The 21,159-nt window shown below is 44.4% G+C and overlaps 2 protein-coding genes across 3 annotated transcripts in view; one reads left to right on the top strand and one right to left on the bottom strand.

The window, feature by feature from the left end:
• LOC129833791 (transducin beta-like protein 3) overlaps positions 1-15,537 on the top strand; it is a 28,777-nt gene extending 13,240 nt beyond the window's left edge. Inside the window, exons 16-23 of the mRNA XM_055898597.1 lie at positions 708-778; positions 1,012-1,168; positions 4,740-4,798; positions 6,680-6,783; positions 9,981-10,052; positions 11,287-11,445; positions 12,964-13,057; positions 14,219-15,537. Of these exons, the coding sequence (XP_055754572.1) occupies positions 708-778; positions 1,012-1,168; positions 4,740-4,798; positions 6,680-6,783; positions 9,981-10,052; positions 11,287-11,445; positions 12,964-13,057; positions 14,219-14,624 (1,122 nt within the window). The 3' untranslated portion in view covers positions 14,625-15,537. The remainder of the gene's footprint in view (positions 1-707; positions 779-1,011; positions 1,169-4,739; positions 4,799-6,679; positions 6,784-9,980; positions 10,053-11,286; positions 11,446-12,963; positions 13,058-14,218) is intronic.
• A 720-nt stretch (positions 15,538-16,257) lies between these two features.
• On the bottom strand, positions 16,258-21,159 carry LOC129833782 (NADPH oxidase organizer 1-like). 2 transcript variants are annotated; one of them, XM_055898585.1, is made up of 8 exons: positions 21,013-21,159; positions 20,693-20,773; positions 20,502-20,574; positions 20,209-20,392; positions 19,858-20,045; positions 19,565-19,675; positions 19,180-19,297; positions 16,258-17,932 (listed from the first exon to the last, which is right to left on the bottom strand). In XM_055898585.1, exons 1-8 carry the CDS (start codon positions 21,076-21,078, stop codon positions 17,164-17,166), a joined length of 1,590 nt encoding a protein of 529 aa, XP_055754560.1. In that variant the 5' UTR covers positions 21,079-21,159; the 3' UTR covers positions 16,258-17,163. The 2 variants fall into 2 exon arrangements, with proteins under 2 accessions (XP_055754560.1, XP_055754561.1); XM_055898586.1 differs by having other exon boundaries at positions 20,693-20,720; positions 21,013-21,083.

The raw sequence follows: 21,159 nt of genomic DNA, 5'->3' as shown, positions 1-21,159 counted from the left end.
AGATGACGTTATCACCACATAGTAGCTTTATGCACTAATATAATGGCTCATGGAGGGAGGTTGTGTTCAACTTGTGGCTCCCTCCCACGATATCCTTTCTGCCCTTTGTGAGTGACACATTCTTTGAACAGTCATGGTCTCCTGTATGGAACTGTTCTGGAACACAGGAACAACAGAACCTGATGAAATGGCGTGCCTTGGTTTGTTATGTACAGTATCTTCAAATGTTATCTAAAACACCCGTTAGTCTTTTTAATTAACCTCTCATCGGAAATCCAATATAGCCTTTTGCTCTGTCACAAATGAATGGCCACAAAATTCGCAGGTTGACGTTTGTCATCAGTCTTGTCCTGGAGGCAGAACAGCAATTTTTTTATTTTTTTTATTTTTTTTTTTCCCTAGATGGACCAGTGGCAAAAGTAAAAATTGGCTATATTGTAAAAAGGTTAGGTTTAGGTTTAAAATCTGATTTGTTGTCTGTGGCTGTGCCAGCTAGTGACTACCCCGCAGAGCTGCCTCCAGTACATGTGTCATCACAATAAATGCCAACCTGCTCAAAGCGCACGTGTGGCGTGGGCCCGTATACTTGTGATAGGAGCACTCCTACTCACTGACGCTTTTTGACTACGTGCCCTGGTGGAAGAAATTGAAGTTATATCTGGCCATTCTCTGGCAGTGAAACTGGTGTGGCATGTTGTGTCTTGCAGACGTTTGAAGGCCACGATGCCTCTGTGCTGAAGCTCATCTTTGTGAGCAGAGGGACTCAGCTACTCACAAGGTACGACACACACTTTAGTGTTTTTTATCCTTCCAGAATTCTTATGGTAGCATGCCAATATCACATCCCAAGCATTGGTTATACTGTTTTTTCCCTTAAACACATCTCGCTCTCTCCCACCCTCTCAATCTTTTGAGTCTCTTTCTCTCACACTCGCTCTGCTCGCCCCTCTCTCGCTCTCTTTCCCTTTTTTCCTCTCCGCCCGTCTCTCTCTCTTCCCTCTGTCTCTCCAGTGGGTCAGATGGGCTGGTCAAGCTGTGGACCATCAAGACCAATGAGTGTGTGAAGACGCTGGATGCCCACCAGGACAAGGTGTGGGGTCTCCACGCCACCAGGAAGGACGACCGCGTTGTCACCGCCTCGGCCGACTCCAACATCACTGTGTGGACGGTCAGTACTGGCCCTAACCGACTGACGCTCACTGATTGATTGAGTTAAATAATTAGAAATGCATGTAAAGCTCGTCCAGTTGGAAACCACGTTATGACCCGGTTAATATAGTACATATACTGTTTGTCAATTAATCCACCAACCAATCAGTCAGTCTAATCTATTTCAAAAGATCTTTTTTTATCAGCAGTTGTCACAAAGTGCTTCAAAGTCTTGACATCTCCCACCAACACCTTAGAACAAGGCGTACCTACCTGGGGTAGATCCATGATGGACAAGGCCTTAGAACAAGGCGTACCTACCTGGGGTAGATCCATGAGGGACAAGGCCTTAGAACAAGGCGTACCTACCTGGAGTAGATCCATGAGGGACAAGGCCTTGGGCAGGAGAGTAATGTAGTATGCAGAACTCAGGCGTGGGTAACTCCACCAGTACTGACACCATAGAAATATAATTACTAGAAATGCTATTAGTCACACTCTTACCTGTAAATGAGTAGATAACCAGCTGTATTGCCCCTATAAAAACTTGTGATAGGAGCATTGTCAGCCAGTGATGCCAACTTAGCAATTTTGTTGCTAGATTTAGCAACTTTTCAGACTACCCTGGCAACTTTTTTTTTCAAACAGCACTTAGCAACAAATTTAGCTACTTTAAAAAATGTATTTGGAACTTTTAGCAACTTTTGAAAAGTGACTCAAATGCTAAAATGCACGCATTTTCCCTCTAAATGACCCAAAAACGATTTTCTCTGTCACACACTCAGTCACAACACACGTGCCTGGCTGCAAAAGTGGATTGTGAGTGACGTCAGCAGCAGGCGCTCAGCTCGTGCCCAGCCAGCAGCAATTTCAGCAAATTGCAAATCATTGTTGGCTGACTGCAGCAGCAGTAGTACGGGTTCGACGAGCCAAACCCAATGAATATAGTTGGTCACGAATGTTTGATCTTGAACAAAACTTACAACATCAATCAACATTCCTCAATCAAAAATGTACAGAAAAGAGTTGGAGTCTGTACCTGAACAAATGTCAAATCATAGTTTTTTTGCCGAGATGGCCAGTCAATTTGAGTAACGTTATTGTGTATTCTACGTAATGACGCAGTTTTACGTTATCACGCAATGACATCACAACGTCATTTAGCAACTTTTAGCAACAAATCAACCTGTCTCTAGCAACTTATCCTGAAAATTTGTTGGCAACACTGTTGCTAGCTCCATTTCCTGTGTCCTGGCTGAGTCCAACAAGGTTCACACAAGGTGCTTGAAGTACTGGAATACCTTGAAAATCTGAAGTTTTCTCAAGTTGGTACTGAAAGGAGAACAGAAAATGATGAAATATGAAAAATATTGGAAAAATGTATTGGTCTTGCAAGTTAATTTCCAGGCAGTGTCTCGTGCTCTGGTTGCCAGGTGAGCTCTCTCATTCCACCCACACTGGGCGGCAGGTAGCCTAGTGGTTAGTGTTGGGCCAGTAACCGAAAGGTTGCAAGATCGAATCCCCGAACTGACAAGGTAAAAATCTGTTGTTAGCCCCTGATCAAGGCAGTTAACCCACTGTTCCTAGGCCGTCATTGAAAATAAGATTTTTTTCTTAACTGACTTGCCTAGTTAAATAAAGGTAAAATAAAAATGAACACTGCCTCTTAGCCAGTCAGGTACAGAACTGACTGATTAGGCGCCACCAAACGTCACATTGATAGCTAAAATGGCGGGCAAATGTAGATTCAACCCTGCCTGGCAAGATATTGACATTTATGTCTGGGTTTTGCCAGACCCAACCAAGGATGTAGTGGAGGGTAAACGCCGTTTACGCAGCTTTTTATTTGTGAAATAGCGTTTGATAACCTTTTTTAAAAAATGTAATTATTGTGAGAGACTGGAATTATGATTCATGTATTCTCGTTTTGTTCGCCTGCTCCCCCAGATTTGCCTTGTTAGCAGTGCATTCATTCACTATTCTGTCCAATGGGAAACACTACCCACGACATAGCATAGACCGAGGGGTGAAATCAACTACCTCAGCCCAGACCTACAGTGCCAAGTAGCGGAGAGACTCTGCTGACAGTGGAAATTATTTTAACATCCCTCAACTCCTGCCGTGTCAACAGACACCCACCAAACAACCCCCCCCTGACTCTCAGAGAATGAGTGTACAACTGGTAAATAGTCGCTGATACTTCAGTCAGATGTCTAGCTAGCTATGTAGCTCAATGCCTCTGGCTATTAGCCAGGTAGCTAGCTGGCTAGAAGGATGAAGTTAGAAGCTAACGTTGAACAGAGCCTGACCTCCAGCAGGAGTAGTTGACTGAAATTAAGCTAGCTTTAATTAAAAGATTGGCTACTATACGTTCTCATAACAAAATAAATGTTCTTTGTAGTGAGACGGTGGTGAGTCAGGCTGCAATGAAGGAGGCAAAGGAGATGCACAGAGAGAGGAAGCATTGAAGCAAGCAGGGAGTGAAGTGGTTCCCAAACTTGGGGTCCTCTAAAATTTAAATAGGGTCCCCTGAGAGAGTCTAATCTTATCAAACACTAACTTTCTCTTTGGTCTATGTCATGGAAAGAGCTCATACCATTGCATTACTTCCTGTTAACCTCACAGTGAGTACCATGTCATTTCCAGGTATAACTCCCCTAGGCATTGGTAACAGGTTTCATGATGATGATTTGGAAGCCTCATGGCTGTGGTTATTCTACAGAAATTGTACCTTAAGGAAACATCAAATAAAAAGCTGGTGTGACAATGATTGTGTACTGTATCATGTGCTGCATGTTACCGCCATCTGATTCCTTGATGTTTAGGAGAAGACGACAACTCCTATTGTCATAGTAACTCCAAACGTGACCGCTACCTCTATGCAGATGATGTATGATGTTTTAATTTCTGAACAATAGTTAAGGAATCAAACCACTGAAGCCAGAAAGAGAGAGGAAAAAATATGACAATGACCATAGGAGTTGGCAGGTGTGTGTGCAAGCACGTGTTTGTGTGCACGCGAGTGACCTCTGCATAAAGGAAGCAGCCTTCAGCTGAATAAAGGTCTTCATGCTGTCAGTATAACACCTCCCTCTGCCAGGATGCAGTGGTAAATACTTGTCATGGAGATAGTCGGCCATCCTTTTGTATGCAACATACCTGCCTGTATTATGAAAGATGGGAATTCAGTCTGTTACATAAGTGTGCCTCAAAGCTAATGAAACCAGGCAATGCCTCGTGTGCCACTTCATGCCAAGAATGATTCAGGAATGACACCAGACTGGATTTTGAACTTGGTCGTGATGTCCATTGCGTTTCAGATCTTTATGAAAAGGATTAATGAAAGGTGTGAATACTGAGTTAATGTAAACTAGTTTAGGGAGTGTCTTGGTACTCTAACTATTCCAACTATTGTCACACCCATCCTAGATCGTCTAGCGATTCGGGTTAAGTTTTAAACTAGATGCTATATGTATTTAAAACTGGGGTATATTTGTATGGCAAATCTAGAACTGTTAGCCAGACTTATGTTGTTGTATAAATTGAATGAGTGACATGATAAATGTGTTGTGTGTGCCTTTCCCCTGTAGGACGTGACAGAGGTGGAGCAGGCAGAGGAGCAGGCGAAGCAGGAAGACCAGATACTCAAGTGAGTTCACCTTCGATACAGATATCAACTGGGCATTAAAACATCCTTCACCTTCAATACAGATGTCAACTGGGCATTAAAACATCCTTCACCTTCAATACAGATATCAACTGGGCATTAAAACATCCTTCAATACAGATATCAACTGGGCGTTTAAAACATCCTTCAATACAGATATCAACTGGGCGTTAAAACATACTTCAATACAGATATCAACTGGGCGTTAAAACATCCTTCAATACAGATATCAACTGGGTGTTAAAACATACTTCAATACAGATATCAACTGGGCGTTAAAACATCCTTCAATACAGATATCAACTGGGCATTAAAACATACTTCAATACAGATATCAACTGGGCGTTAAAACATCCTTCACCTTCAATACAGATATCAACTGGGCATTAAAACATCCTTCACCTTCAATACAGATATCAACTGGGCATTAAAACATCCTTCAATACAGATATCAACTGGGCGTTAAAACATCCTTCAATACAGATATCAACTGGGTGTTAAAACATACTTCAATACAGATATCAACTGGGTGTTAAAACATACTTCAATACAGATATCAACTGGGCGTTAAAACATCCTTCACCTTCAATACAGATAACAACTGGGCATTAAAACATCCTTCAATACAGAAATCAACTGGGCGTTAAAACATCCTTCAATACAGATATCAACTGGACATTAAAACATCCTTCAGTACATATAGTTCAGTTGGTTGGAGCATTGTGCTCACAAACACAAATGTTGTGGTTGTGATGTTTGCTTGGGACATACAGTCTGCATATATAGGTTTTACATGTAGGTGGTTCAGCAAATGCACTGAAATTCCAATTCATCAATGTTTTTCAATGAGGACAATTTGGAACTGGAATTTGGTTTACTTTCAGTGGTCAGTTTAGGGTAAGTGGTTAATTTTAGTATCAGCGGTTCACTTTAGGGTCAGTGGTTTAGTTTCGGGTCGTGGTTGGTGAGGGGTTAGTATTCTGAGTTTTAACACTATGACCCACTTTGTAGACCCAGCTGCTCCTTCCAACATCTGATAAATATCTACAGATCAAGGGTTTGTTAGACCAATGTTTGCCCACTGCCTAACCACACTAGAGGCCATGTTGGAAAGAAGTCCAGGGGGATAACATGTTCTATTTACATACTTCTAAACACACACACACACAGGCGGAGGTCCAGACATAGAAATGTTGTCTTCCCTTTGGCCCACCTGTTAGTGTTCCTTTTAAAAGTCACGACCTGTTATCTGGAACCATATGTAAGGATAACCACGGGGATTGATAAGACTGTCCACCCACCACTGGTTTTTCATACAGTGTAGTGTGCCTCTGTGCATGGACCACCCAGCTGAGCTAATGGCTGCGGTAATTCTGCAGAAATTGTACCTCCGTCTTAAGGAAACAGCCCCCGGCTAAATAAAGAGCTGGTGTGTCACAATGAGCGTGTATTATATCTTGCTTCTGAACGTCGCCGCCACTTCATCTGATTCCTTAACATTTAGGTGAAGACAGCAACTCCTATGGACTGACCTCTGTGCAGATGATGTATGATGTTTTAATTTCTGAATAATAGTGAAGGAATCAAACCACTGATGCCAGAGCGAGAGAGCGAAAAACATAGTGATTACCATAGGAGTTGTGAATGCGCGCTTTTGTTCGCATGTTTGTGTGTCTTTTCTGGGTCGTGTTTATTAGGACACGCTAACGTTTTAAGACATTTTGCAATTGGAAACAAAAATGTGCGTTTCTTATTGGAAAAATCCAGGTGGTCCCTCATTGTCTCAGTCCTGTTTTGTGCGTAATGAACGCAGCCCCGGTTTTTCTACTTTCAGATGTAGTGGTGTGTTGTTGTGTTGTGCAGGAAACAGGAGTTGTCTAACCTGCTTCATGAGAAGAAGTACCTGAAGGCTCTGGGCCTGGCCATCTCCCTGGACCAGCCACACACTGTACTCAAAGTCATTAAAGGTATACTTCTGTCCTCTCGCGCTTCTTCTATATCCTACTACACATCCACACACACTCACACACCGTGCTCCACATCATCAAAGGTACATTTCTCTACCCTCTGTCTCTAGTCTCTCACATGTTTTCTCCACACTGTACATACAGCATGTTGATCCTCCAGATTCTTCCTCACGTCTCCAGAAATAGCTGCTGGATTCCACATTGCTAATGTTGTCACTCACCTTCCACTCTGTCACTACCTATTATCCTAGTGTTTCCTCTGTAGTACTCCCCCAGTCCTCCAGGCACTAGTGTAGACTAGACCTGTGGGAACTCTACATAACGAGGACTACATAGAGCAACATTACTCAGTAACCAGTTCAGACTCTCTAAACCTCTCTGTCATTAAGTTAATGGATGACGTGACCTGCATACAGACAGGTCCACTGACAGTCTGACACCAAGGCCTTAGAGGCAAATAGACTAAATGGACCAAATCACTCTACCCACATTCCAGGCCTTTATGTTCCCTACATGGACCTTCTTCTGAGCCAAAACATAGATAGTTGTGCATAGGTGCACTTTCGTGTTTGTTTATCGAAACAAAGAAGATTGGAACATACTTGTTTTAGACATTCCTTGTATTGATCATGGATGAGAGAGACTGGGTGGTGTTCATTAGGGCAAAACGTTGCACAACAAAAATTATATAATTTCTTATTTTACAAGTTCCGATAGTACCAGCCCGTTTCGGAACACTTTACCTCCGTCTCGTGCCTATTGAACATGGCCTGAGAGAGATCAGGTTCTGAGCTAAATAAAGGTACAGTTTATAAACACAGGAGTGTTCACATACTCAGTGTTTAGGCATGTTGGTGTTGGGAACATCATGTGTATATAGTCAACACACTAGTGCAGCTCCAAAACAACATGTCCTCTTAAAACTACATGGAACACATTCTGTTTACCATATTGAAATTCTAACAACATATAACATACGTGTGTTAAAAATACTTATTTAGGAAAAGTCAAGGACTGAACGGTAATGGCTTTAAAAATGGCATATATATATATATATATATATATATATATATATATATACACTGCTCAAAAAAATAAAGGGAACACTTAAACAACACAATGTAACTCCAAGTCAATCACACTTCTGTGAAATCAAACTGTCCACTTAGGAAGCAACACTGATTGACAATAAATTTCACATGCTGTTGTGCAAATGGAATAGACAAAAGGTGGAAATTATAGGCAATTAGCAAGACACCCCCAAAAACAGGAGTGATTCTGCAGGTGGTGACCACAGACCACTTCTCTGTTCCTATGCTTCCTGGCTGATGTTTTGGTCACTTTTGAATGCTGGCGGTGCTCTCACTCTAGTGGTAGCATGAGACGGAGTCTACAACCCACACAAGTGGCTCAGGTAGTGCAGTTCATCCAGGATGGCACATCAATGCGAACTGTGGCAAAAAGGTTTGCTGTGTCTGTCAGCGTAGTGTCCAGAGCATGCAGGCGCTACCAGGAGACAGGCCAGTACATCAGGAGACGTGGAGGAGGCCGTAGGAGGGCTACAACCCAGCAGCAGGACCGCTACCCCCGCCTTAGTGGAAGGAGGTGCACTGCCAGAGCCCTGCAAAATGACTTCCAGCAGGCCACAAATGTGCATGTGCCAGCATATGGTCTCACAAGGGTCTGAGGATCTCATCTCGGTACCTAATGGCAGTCAGGCTACCTCCTGCGAGCACATGGAGGGCTGTGCGTCCCCACAAAGAAATGCCACCCCACACCATGACTGACCCATCGCCAAACCGGTCATGCTGGAGGATGTTGCAGGCAGCAGAACGTTCTCCACGGCGTCTCCAGACTCTGTCACGTCTGTCACATGTGCTCATGTGCTCAGTGTGAACCTGCTTTCATCTGTGAAGAGCACAGGGCGCCAGTGGCGAATTTGCCAATCTTGGTGTTCTCTGGCAAATGCCAAATGTCCTGCACGGTGTTGGGCTGTAAGCACAACCCCCACCTGTGGACGTCGGGCCCTCATACCACCCTCATGGAGTCTGTTTCTGACCGTTTGAGCAGACACATGCACATTTGTGGCCTGCTGGAGGTCATTTTGTAGGGCGCTGGCAGTGCACCTCCTTGCACAAAGGCGGAGGTAGCGGTCCTGCTGCTGGGTTGTTGCCCTCCTACGGCCTCCTCCACGTCTCCTGATGTACTGGCCTGTCTCCTGGTAGCGCCTGCATGCTCTGGACACTACGCTGACAGACACAGCAAACCTTTTTGCCACAGTTCGCATTGATGTGCCATCCTGGATGAACTGCACTACCTGAGCTACTTGTGTGGGTTGTAGACTCCGTCTCATGCTACCACTAGAGTGAGAGCACCACCAGCATTCAAAAGTGACCAAAACATCAGCCAGGAAGCATAGGAACTGAGAAGTGGTCTGTGGTCACCACCTGCAGAATCACTCCTGTTTTGGGGGGTGTCTTGCTAATTGCCTATAATTTGCACCTTTTGTCTATTCCATTTGCACAACAGCATGTGAAATTTATTGTCAATCAGTGTTGCTTCCTAAGTGGACAGTTTGATTTCACAGAAGTGTGATTGACTTGGAGTTACATTGTGTTGTTTAAGTGTTCCCTTTATCTTTTTGAGCAGTGTGTATATATGTATGTATGTATGTGTGTGTGTGTGTGTGTGTGTGTGTGTATATATGTATATGTATATACACACATTTTAAATTCATGTGTAGTTAAAATGACTGCCTCAGCACTTCTAGTGTTAAAATCCATTAATACAACTGGATGGGAGAGACTGGGTTCCATGTTTGACCGTCAAGGATTGGTCAGAGGTCATTGTATTGGAATAACAATGGACCGTGATACTGACACTAAAGGGTCTAGAATGGGGTTGTAGACGGGATGGGTCACTTAGGTCATGATGCGTACTAGGTTGCATCCCAAATGGCACCCTATTTGCTATCTAGTGCACTACTTTTGCTCTCCATAGAGCTCTGGTCAAAAGTAATGCAGTTTGTAGGGAAAGTTAGTTATGTAATTATTTAATAGACTGGCCGTTGAACTTAGGTTATGTATTGTGTGCCATGACACTGGTTATGTATGCTAGGATCGTAGGCTTCTATATCTGATGTGGGTTACTCTGTGTGCACTGTCTGTGACCTCGTGACTTAACTGTGTGGCCTCTAGCGATCCGCCAGGGGGAAGATGGTGCTAAGCAGCTGGAGAAGACTGTGCTGAAGCTGCGCCAGGACCAGAAAGGTGAGCTCAGAAAGGATTGGGATATACTAAGCTGGCCCAAAAAAACACTTTTTACTACGTTGCAGAACATTCTGAAAACGTTTTGTGCTTGGTGGGTATTCAATATAGTGATGGAGCCACCTGATAATGGTCTGTGATAAAGGTCTGTGTATAATAAAGATCCGTGTATGGTAATGGCCCGTGATAAAGGTCTGTGTATGGTAATGGCCCGTAAAAAAGGTTCTGTGTATGGTAATGGCCCGTGATAATGGTCTGTGTATGGTAATGGCCCGTGATAATGGTCTGTGTATGGTAATGGCCCGTGATAAAGGTCTGTGTATGGTAATGGCCCGTGATAAAGGTCTGTGTATGGTAATGGCCCGTGTATGGTAATAGCCCGTGATAAAAGTCTGTGTATGGTAATGGCCCGTGATAAAGGTCTGTGTATGATAATGGCCCGTGATAAAGGTCTGTGTATGATAATGGCCCGTGATAAAGGTCTGTGTATGGTAATGGCCCGTGATAAAGGTCTGTGTATGGTAATGGCCCGTGATAAAGGTCTGTGTACGGTAATGGTCTGGGATAAAGGTCCGTGTACGGTAATGGTCCGTGTGTGATAATGGTCTGTGATAAAAGTCTGTGTATGGTAATAGCCCGGGATAAAGGTCTGTGTATGGTAATGGGCCGTGATAAAGGTCTGTGTATGGTAATGGGCCGTGATAAAGGTCTGTATGGTAATGGCCCGTGATAAAGGTCTGTGTATGGTAATGGCCCGTGATAAAGGTCTGTGTATGGTAATGGGCCGTGATAAAGGTCTGTGTATGGTAATGGCCCGTGATAAAGGTCTGTGTATGGTAATGGCCCGTGATAAAGGTCTGTGTATGGTAATGGGCCGTGATAAAGGTCTGTGTATGGTAATGGCCCGTGATAAAGGTCTGTGTATGGTAATGTCCCGTGATAAAGGTCTGTGTACGGTAATGGTCTGGGATAAAGGTCCGTGTATGGTAATGGTCCGTGTGTGATAATGGTCCGTGATAAAAGTCTGTGTATGGTAATAGCCCGGGATAAAGGTCCGTGTACGGTAATGGTCCGTGTGTGATAATGGTCCGTGATAAAGGTCTGTGTATGGTAATGGCCCGTGATAAAGGTCTGTGTATGGTAATGGCCCGTGTGTGATAATGGTCCGTGATAAAGGTCTGTATGGTAATGGGGTGTGTAATCCTAACCCTGACTCTCTCTACTCCCTCCCCCCCAGAGTCTATGCTGCGCTACTCTGCTGTGTGGAACACCAACGCCCGGAGCTGTCTGGACGCCCAGGCTGTGATCCAGGTGATGCTCACACACCTCTCCCCTGAAGAGCTGCTCCAGTACCAAGGAGCACGCGCACACCTGGAGGGACTCATACCTTACACTGGTGAGGAGGGGAAGAGTGGGACTGAGGAGTGTGTGTTAGTCACATTGATGTATAGACTCACGCCAGACGTGACCGCTACCTCTGTGCTAATGATGTATGATGTTTTAATTTCTGAATAATAGTGAAGGAATCAAACCACTGATGCCAGAGAAAGTGTCCTCTGATTGTGTGTGTGTGACGGTGTCCGCTGATTGTGTGTGTGTGACGGTGTCCGCTGATTGTGTGTGTCCGCTGATTGTGTGTGTGTGACGGTGTCCGCTGATTGTGTGTGTGTGACGGTGTCCGCTGATTGTGTGTCTGTGACGGTGTCCGCTGATTGTGTGTGTGTGACGGTGTACGCTGATTGTGACGGTGTACGCTGATTGTGATGGTGAACGCTGATTGTGTGTGTGTGATGGTGTCCGCTGATTGTGTGTTTGTGATGGTGCCCGCTGATTGTGTGTGTGTGACGGTGTCCGCTGATTGTGTGTGATGGTGTCCGCTGATTGTGTGTGATGGTGTCCGCTGATTGTGTGTGATGGTGTCCGCTGATTGTGTGTGATGGTGTCCTCTGATTGTGTGACGGTGTCCGCTGATTGTGTGTGTGTGACAGTGTCCGCTGATTGTGTGTGTGTGACGGTGTCTGCTGATTGTGTGTGTGTGTGACGGTGTCTGCTGATTGTGTGTGTGTGTGACGGTGTCCGCTGATTGTGTGTGTGTGACGGTGTCCGCTGATTGTGTGTGTGTGATGGTGTCCGCTGATTGTGTGTGTGTGATGGTGTCCGCTGATTGTGATGGTGTCCGCTGATTGTGTGATGGTGTCCGCTGATTGTGTGTGTGTGATGGTGTCCGCTGATTGTGTGTGTGTGTGTGACGGTGTCCGCTGATTGTGTGTGTGTGTGACGGTGTCCGCTGATTGTGTGTGTGTGATGGTGTCCGCTGATTGTGTGTGTGTGATGGTGTCCGCTGATTGTGTGATGGTGTCCGCTGATTGTGTGTGTGTGATGGTGTCCGCTGATTGTGTGTGTGTGATGGTGTCCGCTGATTGTGTGTGATGGTGTCCGCTGATTGTGTGTGATGGTGTCCTCTGATTGTGTGACGGTGTCCGCTGATTGTGTGTGTGTGACAGTGTCCGCTGATTGTGTGTGTGTGACGGTGTCCGCTGATTGTGTGTGTGTGTGTGACGGTGTCTGCTGATTGTGTGTGTGTGTGACGGTGTCTGCTGATTGTGTGTGTGTGATGGTGTCCGCTGATTGTGTGTGTGTGATGGTGTCCGCTGATTGTGTGTGTGTGATGGTGTCCGCTGATTGTGATGGTGTCCGCTGATTGTGTGATGGTGTCCGCTGATTGTGTGTGTGTGTGTGATGGTGTCCGCTGATTGTGTGTGTGTGTGTGTGACGGTGTCCGCTGATTGTGTGTGTGTGTGACGGTGTCCGCTGATTGTGTGTGTGTGATGGTGTCCGCTGATTGTGTGTGCGCCTCTTTACTTGTTTGTTGATACAGTTCCCTTGTTTGATTTGACCCTGTTTGTCCCCCCAGAGAGACACATGCAAAGGATAGGCCGTCTGCTGCAGGCCTCCATGTTCCTGGACTACATGTGGCAGAAGATGAGAGTGACAGGAGCTCCAGTCAGGTGAGGAGGACCTTAAACACAACAGCCACCAATCACAATCCAGGGCTTATACTAACGCTATACAGCCCTGCCCAATGACTTTCAAATGTTTTCTTCAAATGCATTGCTTTTAGAAAGATTCAGAATAAAAAACACATAAATTGCATTGTTTTGAGTTTATTTTAATAGGGATTGATGGTGATGACAGGATTCGCCCCTAAAACAGATTCTAACATACGCTTAAGTCAAATTTTCACTTAGTCTTCCATCAATATCAATGCATTGACTGAAGTGGAAATTCAACTTAAGCAATAGTTAGGATTCGCTTCTCTGAAGTGAAAGACATATTTGATTTCATGTTTCCTTGTAGGCTTCTAAGTAACTTCGTAGCAGGACACAGTCATCCGACCTATCAGCGTTGACAGTATGGCACGCGAAGGTTGCTCTAGATCTAATCTGAGTCTAGAACAATGGCTGTTGTTGTTCATAGGAATAAATCTGGGCAAGAGAGAGAACTTTCACATATCTGTGGTTTGAGACCAATGCCTGTGTAACCAAACTGATGTTTTTACTGTAAGTACTGTAGTAGATTTCATTCTGAAACCACACACACACCCACATTTCCCTCTCTATGGTTGCTTCCTAAATGGCACCCTATTGCCTATATACAAGTGCACTGCTTTTCACTAGGGCTCTGGTCTAAAGTAGTGCACTACATAGGTAATAGGGTGCCATTTGGGACACAGTTTATAAGCTTTGCCAGCACTGTAATGATGAATAACAAACTGATTGAGGAATGTTAACAGCAATAACCAGGTCCTGTACAATCACATACTGTACCATGGAACGTAAACTCCAATCTGGTACATCAACACTGAAACTTCTGGAAGAATGGGACAGGTTTGAAGAATGATTCTTTGAAGTCATTATCTAGAAAGTCATTGTCATGGGTCAAGCATAAAGATAATGTCTTCTGCAGTACCCCAATGTATGATGTGATAGGAAGTATGCAGCAGAACCTAATTCTTCAACATGGTCTTAAGACCCAATAAGAATCCAGCTAGAGTCCAGCTTTAGGAAATATGACAGAGCAAACATGGGTCTGTGTGACACGTGAATTAAATGGATATTTGACCTCCTTTGTTGTTGGTTGCTGATGTGTGATGTCATATCCTTTTACAGTATGGACTCGCAGGATGAGGAGATGGACACTGCCTCTCTTCAGGTGCCACACCCCCTGTTCATGATTGACAAGCGACCAGGCGAAGGTGGAGATGGGACTAGGGAACAGGGGAATGGAGAGCAGAGATGGAATGAGGGAGTGGCGGAGGAGGATGGTGGTCTCGAGGAAGATGCCAACATGGAGGAGGAGGATGATGATGAAGTCAGTATCACCAGGAAAGCCTCAGTCAGCGGACAAAGGGTGGAAAATGGACAGAACAGAAAAGAAAATGGCAACCATCACTCTGGCAGTGAGGAGAGTTCAGGAGAGGAGGACCGGGGAGACCAAACAGAGGCTAAGATGGCCAAGTGTCAGATCCTCCTGTCTGCAGCCTCCCTTCCACCCCTCCAGGCAATTATTAGCTGATGGGAGACTCTCTGACACCAAGCCCACTAAGGATGCCTGGGTGTGAACCTGCGGGAATCTCCTTCAGCATGGACCACTGCCTGGAGCAACAGTGTGGCTTGATAGACACTGACAGACAGAGAACAGGTCCCGAATGACCTTTTATAATAAACTGGTTTTGAGGTCGATAGGCCTGGCTGGCAGCCATTTTGGAAAACCGTGTCATTTCTCATAAATAGTGGCAACCGTGTTAACTGATCAGGAAAAACTCTGGGAGCTAATTGAAGCCTACTGCTGGTACCTAGTGGAAGCCTGCTGCTGGTACCTAGTGGAAGCCTGCTACTGGTACCTAGTGGAAGCCTGCTGCTGGTACCTAGTGGAAGCCTGCTGCTGGTACCTAGTGGAAGCCTGCTGCTGGAACCTAGTGGAAGCCTACTGCTGGTACCTAGTGGAAGCCTGCTGCTGGTACCTAGTGGAAGCCTGCTGCTGGTACCTAGTGGAAGCCTACTGCTGGTACCTAGTGGAAGCCTACTGCTGGTACCTAGTGGAAGCCTGCTGCTGGTACCTAGTGGAAGCCTGCTGCTGGAACCTAGTGGAAGCCTACTGCTGGTACCTAGTGGAAGCCTGCTGCTGGTACCTAGTGGAAGCCTGCTGCTGGTACTTAGTGGAAGCCTGCTGCTGGTACCTAGTGGAAGCCTGCTGCTGGTACCTAGTGGAAGCCTGCTACTACAGGTCAGGAATTGTCGAGGCTCTACCCGTAACTTCCTCCCCATTCTTCAACAGAAACCAGTGCTCATTAATTTTAATATTTGTTCATTGTTGTGCAGTCCTGCTCTTCCACATAAACAAAAACAAACGCCTCCTTTATGTAACATATTTTGTTTGTCATGATTACAAATGCATCTGGAATAAAATGTGTGCCTTGCGGAAGTAATTATTGTGTTTTTTCATATTCATTTGAACCATCAACCAATATGTTCATGTAATAGAGTATGTTTGAATGCTTAACATAAAATTCCCATAGGAGCATAATGCTCCCAACTCCCATAGGAGCAATATGCTTAACAGGCTGGACTAGTCTAATAATGTGGTTAAGGAATGTAGGCTTGACCTTTTCACCCCAGACTTAACAGGCTGGACCAGCAGATTGTCACCCTGTGTATTTCTGTCACACTTTAGGGAGAGCTCTAACAGTATAAGCCAGTGGACTCAGGGAGAGCACTAACAGTATAAGCCAGTGGACTCAGGGAGAGCACTAACAGTATAAGCCAGTGGACTCAGGGAGAGCACTAACAGTATAAGCCAGTGGACTCAGGGAGAGCTCTAACAGTATAAGCCAGTGGACTCAGGGAGAGCTCTAACAGTATAAGCCAGTGTACTCAGGGAGAGCTCTAACAGTATAAGCCAGTGGACTCAGGGAGAGCACTAACAGTATAAGCCAGTGGACTCAGGGAGAGCTCTAACAGTATAAGAGTATGATTAATAGTAAGCTAGTGGTGGATAGAAATGGTGACTCCAAGACAGAAAGTGGGTGCTTTGCTATGGATGAAAAGAGGTGGAACCAGTGTTATCTGTAGGGCACTCGGCGTATGCCACACACTCACAACATCCTGTTAAGTTTAAATCAGCATATTTTCTCCATTCAAAGAGGCGGACAAGTTATTTTAGTATGATATTTTAGAATTTATTGCAGTTTGCAGTACAACATGATATAGAATCAACTATAGTTGCTAGTTATTTTAGTATTAGAATTTGTTGCAGTTTGCAGTACAATATGATATGGAATCAACCATAGTTACTAATAACAGTTTTCCAGTATGGAAAAATAGAGATCCCTAGATTAAAAGGCCATACTATGAAAACACATTTTTGGATTTAACAGAAGGCACTAATTCATGACAATCACAGAAATGTTTTCTTGTTTTCTATCAAGCCTATCTAAATTGCTACTGAATATTTATTTACACCAGTATAAAACCTGACTTTTCACATTAAGAAAAATTCTTCATTAAAACAGGAACGTAAACAAATGACAGTAAACCCCCAACCTTAATATTTGTTCATCCACAAAATGAATCCTGAATTAACAGACAGCATTTAAAATAATGTCTACAATGCAGTTATCAGTATTCATCTGCAGGTGCATGGAAGTAGGCCTGACGAACAGAGCAAGAAGTAAACCTCCACATTAAAAAAATAAAGACTCAATATGTGACTCAGACTATTACAGTAACATATGATTCTTCCTCTCATATCACAACTCATGGTTACATGACCAGCCCCAAGGCAGTTAAACATTTGTAAACCATGTCACAGTGTAATCATGTTCAGGTAACTTCATAACGGATAAGTCTCAGTCTGTCTTCTGGGCTTCTAGTACAGTGACTTTCTGTGCTAAAGCCTTTGGATTCTTCCTGGAACCCATCAAGACACCACACCACAAGTCCTGGCCACAACCCAGTCTTCACCCTCGGTTTTAAAGGGCTAAGGAGGAACTGGCTACCCATGACTCACCAGTGGGTCTGGACCCACCACCATTTAGGGTCAACACTGCTCCAATTTAGCGGCTCAGTATCACAGCAGGCGCTGGGGACAGCTTGGCTTTGGAGGCGTTCTTGCGCGTGACGGTAGTGCAGCGCATCAGGATCTCCTGCGCCCTGGGCCTGGGGGGCACCTTGGGGGTGGTGGGGGCCATCTTGAACAGGTTTGGGTCAGATCTTCCGTGGACCATCCTCCCCTCCGACACGCCGCTGTTGGGGTTGAGGCGGTCGGCCACCACCATGGGTGGCGGTGTGCGGGCGCGCCTGAGACACTCGTCCATGTCGGCGTGGCTCAGGTTGAGCGACAAGCTGCAGGACGACGAACTGAGGTCGTCGCTGAAGCTGAAGTCGCTGCCCTCGCTTCCCATGCTGCCCTCACTTCCCATGCTGCCCTTGCTGCCAGCGAGGCTGCGCTTGTGTCTATCCACCTCCCCGTCCACCTCCACCATGACAGTAGGTGTTGGAGTGCCCTTGCTAGGGTATGCCAGGGCGGGGGTGGTGACCATCACAGGTGAAGGGCTAGGCCGAGGCACAGATAGAACATTAAAAGAATGAGACTTGAGCTTGTCGGTAGGCTTGAGCTGATTTGGTGTGGAAGGACTGGAGCCGGGTAGCTGTAGGAGATTGCCTTGGGAACGACTGCGCTCGTGGGAGTGTCCGGCCAGCGTGTGGTCAGAGCTGGAGCCGTGGACCTGCAGCTGGGCCAGGTTGAGAGCCGCCAGGCGGACACGAGGGTTGTTGTAGGGCTGCAGGTACATGGCAGGTACGTAGCCGGTCTTGCCATTGTATCTGTCAAGAGGAGAAAGAAGAAGTGAGAAATTGGAAACTGACATGAGTTTGGATTTCATAACAGAAATCCCAATGTTGTCAAAGCCTTGGGACAATATGTTATCCTAGGTAATGATAGACGACAAGTCTGTGGCCTTTGTACACATTTGTCTGTCTAGCTTTCACTTAAATTGACAAGTCAATGGCCGTGTCCGAAATATGGCTTGGCTACTACTTAAACTACATACTGTGTACTAATCTTACTACATACTATTTTGAACATACTGTTTAGTAATAAGGTATGCAGTAAAAAACTAATTCAGAACTTGAGATTATAACCCACTGGGCAAAAACTGATTGAATCAGTGTTGTTCCATGTAATTCCATGTGATGACGTTCAATCAACATGGAAAACTGATTGGATTTGAAAAAAGTCAACGTAGGGGAATTTTGTATTTTTTTCACCCAACGTTTAACCATTTTTTGTTGAATTCACATTAGATGACAAATCAACCAAATGTAAATCAAAACTAGACGTTGAACTGATGTCTGGAAGGTTCTATCTGCATTTTTGTCAAAATGTAGTTATTGACATATCCTTGTTCTGTTCAATGTTCTCTACGTATATAGTACTCTAAATACCCCCATTAATGTTGTGAAGTTCAAATGAATAAAATATAAAAATTGCTGATACTATTCAAACCAATGAGGATTCAGGACATTAAAGCCAATTATCAAATAATACTTTTGCAGATAGAACCTTATTGGCTATTTGGACACGGCCATTGTCAAGAGAATCTTTGGATTTGATTCAGTGAAAAGATAACAGCTAAGTAATTCAGTCATCCGTCAACTTCCAAGGGGAAGCTACCAACTGTTTTCTAATGATAGGGACGGAACACGCTGAGAGGTTGTCTCAAAAGAGCATTGAGCAGACAATGGCTCAGCTATCTCTGGTATTGGGTTGTTCAGAATCAACCAATGATGACTTGTGATGTAGTGAGAGAATTACAGCAGCGTTGTTGTTCCTGCATGATATGTGATGGACGGGCAATGATACTCTGCATGCCTGTCTGCACCATGACTTTCAATTCACATTCACTTCCTATTCTCTCAATGCATTTGCTGCCATCTGACCATAGAATTAGTATGAGTTGTAATCATTTGGATTCCATGGTTCCGACAGTCTGGAAGTCATGCTTCTCTTTTACAGCTATAGCTACTGTATTCTCTCTGTTTAGTCAGACAGGTGTTGTTCAGTAACATACCTGATCAGCCACCAGCCATTGTCAGACTTCTGCAGGACTTCCACCACTGAGCCAATGTCCACAGACACCTCGTCTCCATTTGTGGCTTTGTAGCTTCTGACAGCACTGTACAGCACACCTATTTGTGGGCGATTCAGAATGTTAGGATAGGTGCAACATCAATATATGGCAATATACTGTCAGTGGTGGTCCACACCTTGCAGTACATGCACAGTACAGTATTTGCAGTGTATATGTCTTGACGCTGGTGCATCAGCTATATGTGAATGTGTTATATATTTGTTGATGTGAACATTTTTGCACACAGTACCCCTGATGATCCCCTCCCAGTCTATAGAAAACATAAATACATATGTGTAAGGGGTAAGAGATGATGGTCTCTTACTTTCTCCATAGGACCTGTCACTATCGTCCTCCTCATCCCCCTCTACCTTCTCCAGGTATGGAGCAGGGAACCAGGCCATACGCTTGTCCTCATTCTCCACCAGCCACCAGCCTGGGAGCAGAGGGAGAGGGGTTAGACTGGTGATGGACATTTATGATCAGCTCTCTCAAACCCATTACATGTCACAGAATCAATACATTCATGCAGAGATTAAAAGTGATGCGATTTTACATGTTCATTACAAAGGAAAATACGTGCGCATTATACTTTACGAAAGGCAGACGTTCTCTCACCTGCTTTGTCTTTGATGAGCACGTCCAAGTTTTCGTCCACGGCCACTTTGAACGGCCGGTTCTTGGTGTCTTTGGTCTCATAGGGTGCCATGCACCGGTATGCCTCTGTTACGAACGGCTGCGTAACGTTGCCAATGTTGACACTCTTGCCATGTCCAGCGGAATCCTCTGAAGGCATGATCATGATACTGAGGAAGGAAGTCACATTGTAAATGTATAACTATTTATTGTACTGAATTAAATCACCAAAACATAACGGGACACTGGGTTTGAAATCGATCCACTTGTGCGTAATGCTCAGGACACAGTGGTATTCCCTAAGCAATGTGCGTAATTCTCACTATAATCTACCTATTCTTGGCAAACTCTGGCTGTAGATCTTGGTCCTTCGGGTGGAAGTACCGGATGAGTTCAGGACACTGTGAGACTCGCGGGTCACAGCTGAGGAGCTCGCTGCAGTATTTCTCCAAAAACTTGAGCTGGACCATCGACTTGCTTGGACCATTATTCTTTGTGTTAATCTTCATCCTCCAGTCTGATGAAGGAATATACGACGATTACTAATGAATTACTTATTAGTTATTAAAGGATACAAATGATAGACATCAACCGGCAACGTGATATTAAAAGTAAAACAGGCTTACCTCGAAATCTAGGAATAATTCTGTCCGATTTTTTAAGTGGGTTCGCAGGTGGGAATTTCTTCTTCATTTGTTCCTGTTTTGGATAAATAGTTTGGCATAAGTAAGAAAAGCATGGCTACATATTATATTTTGCATTTATGTAGCCTACATTAGATCAGACAATTTGAACTGTAGTTGATGATGTAACTTACATTAAGTGTCTTGAAGTCCTTGAAGGTTCTGTAAACAATGATGTCATTCTGATCTGACCAAAGCACCGATGTCATGTACATCTGGACATTTGAAATAAGTTATAAATATCAATTAAATCTTTGGTAAAATAATTTATGCCAAATTCAAAAATAAAATGTTTTAGTTAATTGGACTCACAAAATACAGCAAACAAGAATCAACAATTTTCGGGAAATTATTAATTAACAGGCATAAAAAAATAGTTGTACATCTCATGCAGAAATCTGGAATAATATCCCATAACAACAGCAGTAATATTACATGCATCAAGTATCCATACTTTGCTTTTCTCCTTGTGCATCACTCCAATCAGTCGGACATTAACCGGATACCGTTGCTCCTCCATGTTAGTCAGTAAAAAGCCTAGATGCGTAAAGTCCTAAGGAGATGTGTATTCTTAACTAACTGACTGGATCTTAAATGGTCA

The sequence above is a fragment of the Salvelinus fontinalis genome, chromosome 34, assembly GCF_029448725.1.
Source record: "Salvelinus fontinalis isolate EN_2023a chromosome 34, ASM2944872v1, whole genome shotgun sequence".
Lineage (NCBI taxonomy): Eukaryota > Metazoa > Chordata > Actinopteri > Salmoniformes > Salmonidae > Salvelinus > Salvelinus fontinalis.
This window is presented reverse-complemented; position numbering and strand designations above follow the sequence as displayed.

What these genes read in the sequence shown, in the direction of transcription:
- LOC129833782 (XM_055898585.1), bottom strand. Translation starts at nt 21,078, where the DNA reads ATGGAGGAGCAACGGTATCCGGTTAATGTCCGACTGATTGGAGTGATG. An exon ending in AATTATTCCTAGATTTCGAG is followed by an intron (nt 20,393 to 20,501) that starts GTAAGCCTGTTT and finishes TTCCTTCATCAG; the next exon opens with ACTGGAGGATGAAGATTAAC. An exon ending in TGACAGGTCCTATGGAGAAA is followed by an intron (nt 19,298 to 19,564) that starts GTAAGAGACCAT and finishes GCCCACAAATAG; the next exon opens with GTGTGCTGTACAGTGCTGTC.